This window comes from Silurus aristotelis (genome assembly GCF_946808225.1).
Source record: "Silurus aristotelis genome assembly, chromosome: 11".
NCBI classification, from domain to species: Eukaryota; Metazoa; Chordata; class Actinopteri; order Siluriformes; family Siluridae; genus Silurus; species Silurus aristotelis.
Window position 1 is genome coordinate 7,683,258 of NC_139584.1, and position 3,937 is coordinate 7,687,194.

Genomic DNA, 3,937 nt, shown 5'->3' on the forward strand with positions numbered 1-3,937 from the left:
TCACAGTGGACATGCACCTACGATGACAATTTCAGACCCCTCCATGATTTCTAAGTGGGAGAACTTGCAAAATAGCAGGGTGTTCAAATACTTATTTTCCTCACTGTAATAAGAAAAATATATTTATTATCATTATTCTAATGAAGCTGTGTCCTGAGAGCCACGTAAACCAAGTGATCCTGGTTCAGATATCACACTTTCATTTAAGTGAATATCAGCATCATAATGAACGTTGCAGGGAAAGTTTATAGACTATCAACTCATCATAATTGTCTATTCTATTCTATTCTATTCTATTCTATTCTATTCTATTCTATTCTATTCTATTCTATTCTATTCTATTCACATAGTGTTATTAACACTGGAGATTGTCACAAAGTAGTTTTACAGAAGGAAATACATTACAAAAATAATTAAAAAATGTATAATGATGACAGTGGCAAGCAAAAACTTCCTTCAGTTGATATGAGGGAGAGAACCTTCTGATCTCTCTCATCAGCAAGGTGTTTCAGCCTAAAGACCCTCTATACACAGGATGCCCCCCTACATTGTTCTGTATAAGCACTAAAGAGGGTTGAGTGTAAAAATTTGAGGAGATCAGCAGTTAATGAGAGGCACAAATCAGGCCATCTGGCAACAACCATTTTCTTGTTCTGAAGCTGCTGCCACATGATTGGTTGATAACATTATTAATGTGCAGATGTGAAGATTTTCCTAATAAAATGAACAGTGAATGTACAGTTCTGACATGTTGAATTTCACAAGACCTCTGAAGCATTAGTTGCTTTTTGTCCTGTAAATTGGGAGGTGGATTGGATTTGCTTGTCCACTATTCTACAGATTATTGATCAGATTGAGATCTGGGGAATTTGGAAGTCAATGCTTTGGACTCTTTGTCATGTTCTTTGAACCATTTCTGAACAATGTTTTACATCTTGGACTATATTTTTCATTACTCTTTGGTTCAAGTCTGATGCTCATGTGCCCATTGTAGAAATCTTTGACAGGTGAGCAAGTGTCAAGATGGCCTTTACTGTAAATCCTCAGTCCCATACACAGCAAGCTTCAGTGCACTGTGTTTTGAAATGCTTTTATTAAAGCCAGAAATTTCATGTGGTTTGTGCTACTGTAGCTTGTCTTTGGGATCAGTCCAGGCATGCTAACCTTTGCTCCCCACCTGCGTCAATGCACCTTGGATGCCCATGACTTTGGTTCTCCATGTGTCCATTTTAAATCACTTTTGGTAGATACTAACCACTGCATAATTAGAACACCCCACAAGAATTATTGTTTTAGAGACTCTCTGAACCAGTTATCATAATTTTACTCTTGTCAAAGTTTCTCACACTTGTACACTTTTTTCACACTTAAAAACTGACCGATAAGTTGTTATGATAAGCAATGTTTTTAATTTTTTGTCACTTGTCAATGTTTTTAATGTCGGCTGATTGGTTTATATAATTAATGATTTCCTATTGGCCCTGATAAATACAAGTGAATAATTTTTTTATAATTCTCACAGACTTGTACTGTTTAAATAAGGTATTGCTGACACAAGGCTGAAGATTGGAGATTATCGAAAGCAGACCTGAATTTTTTTTTTTTTTTTACACAAGCCTTATCACAGACTTTTACACAACCTTATCACAACAATACTACTAGACTAGTGCTGCTGTAGCCTCGTGTTGCTTAATTCACTAATTCACTTTTTCCCATACAAACACGTCAGGCAGGTCAAACTTCAGTCCATTCCTAATAAACCTTGATGCAGAACAGAGCGAATTGGAATGAGAGTTGATGTACCACTGGAAGCTTCATCTCAGCTGTAGTGATACCATGAATACGAGAAAACATTTGCTGTGTGCAGTACGGTACTCAATGCCAACCATTGGCTTGAGCCTTATTTCTGCAGGCGCTTACATCAAGTCCATCCAAAATGAACAAGTGCAAATATTGAGAGACATCTCAACTTACCTCTTTATCATCCTGGGCTTCATCCTGCTTGTCATTGGAGTGTTGTGGTCTCTCGGTCATGGAATGAAGAATGTGCTGCTTAAACGTGCATTGAGAAGGTCGAGAGATGCTGATGTCCTGGTTTTTACTGTAGACAGGTAGGCTTGCTTTGTTAGGCTTGCACTATCTGGTATTAGTTTTGTCTTAATAGACTTTGCAAATTGGGATACGAGTAATGTGATGCACAGATCATCTTTTTGGCTTTTAATTTATATGGAATAAAACACAATTATGACATACTGTTATAAGATTTTAATTGACAATGCAACACTGGGTTTGTGTACACAAAGAGTTTCATTTATGGTTAAAATTGTATTATTAATTGATGATATATCTGTTTAGCCGTTGTATTTGTTTTCTTACCAGCCTATTGTTTTCTGAATTTAATCATATAAAAATTTTTAAATAAACATCTAACTTTCACATCCCCATATCAACAATATGATTAAATGGATATGGCGGAAAAGTATGTGTTTAATAATGATGATAATATTCCTTTGATGACTGATAATAATAATAATAATAATAATAATAATAATAATAATAATAATAATAATAACCATAATAATAATAATAATAATAATAATAATAATAATAATAATAAGAAAACATCGTCTGTCCAGTTAGATCCAACAGCATTGTGGAATAAAGTAATATCAAACGATTCTGCCTATTAACAGATAGTTTAACTTTTTAAAAATCTGGGCTAACAGTGTATAAACATGTCTTTTTTTTCAACAGGTCAGAATTCTATCCACCATCATATGAGCAATCTCAAGTGAGGGATAATAACCAGCCTTTCCCCACTGTTCTTTCTATTTCTACAAGCATGGGATGTGCTGGCCCGGCTCCCCCAGTTTACACACTGACCTGCTGTGAGAACTCTTTTGAAGACTTCAGTCATGAGGAACCACCTACGTATCAACAAGCAGTTCTTCAGAGCCAGGCTGAATCACAAGCTGCTCGTTTAGCCACAAACAGTTTTGTAGAGCCGGTCTGAACAGCTGCTGATGGACAAACCAGAGTGATGTAAGGTTTTGAAAGGATTTTGAGACTCCTAATTGTCCCTGACCTTAGTGTCAATAGGGGTAATAATACGGTGAGCCTCTTGCTTGCTTGGATCATAACTAGAAGAGGTTTTCCCAAAAATAAATATGAAGCGCTTTAATGAAATCCTTATGGAGCCCATGAGCATTGTGATGTTAGTAAAAAGAAAACCTGAAAAAAATGTCTAGTTTAGTCTAGTCTTTGTATTCCCCAAGAATATGATATTGCCAGTATTCGTCATTTCCAAAAGCGCACAAAGAATTCAATAATGATCAAAATCTTTTTGAAAAAGTTCTGCTCTAAATGTGTTCATTCTCAAAGATACAATATCGTTAAGGTCTCTTTAGTGTCTATAGGTCAAGAAGTCTGTTGTGTTTTTATGTTTGCATTAATAAAAAAAAAGAACTTTGAGCTCTTTGTCCCTGTTGTTTAATTAATTCTGTAGAATGTTTTTGTATGCGATTAGGAAAAAAATCTATAATAAATATTCATTAAGTTTACAACAAATATACTACATTTAATATACTACCTGGTTCATACTTCAGAGTCCAAATACCCCAGATATCATTACATTTTATAAATGATTTCAAGAGCCAGGTGAAAACAAAGCAATAAAATCTATTAAGTATTTATCACCTTCCCCTCTACCCAGCCAAACCTGTCCATAACCTGAAATCCTGAAACCTGCAATCCTGAATCATGAAACATTTGAAATCTTTTTAAACTCAAATAGGACAATAAACACATTATTCTCTATCCATTACTTTTGTAAATATAATTTCTTTGGTCCTTGACACTTTTTTGAGCAACATTTCAGTCAATCACATCAGAGAGGAGTAAAAAAAAAAAGAAGTTTAGATAAAATAATAATATTCCA

The 3,937-nt window shown here is 34.7% G+C and overlaps 1 protein-coding gene across 1 annotated transcript; it reads left to right on the forward strand.

Moving 5' to 3' along the window:
- The first annotated feature begins 1,607 nt into the window (after positions 1-1,607).
- On the forward strand, positions 1,608-3,912 carry LOC310733940 (transmembrane protein 252-like). Its single transcript, XM_083555472.1, has 2 exons — positions 1,608-2,111; positions 2,755-3,912. The coding sequence occupies exons 1-2, from the start codon at positions 1,798-1,800 to the stop codon at positions 3,011-3,013; spliced, it is 573 nt and encodes a 190-aa protein (XP_083411598.1). The 5' UTR covers positions 1,608-1,797; the 3' UTR covers positions 3,014-3,912.
- The last annotated feature ends 25 nt before the right edge of the window (positions 3,913-3,937 follow it).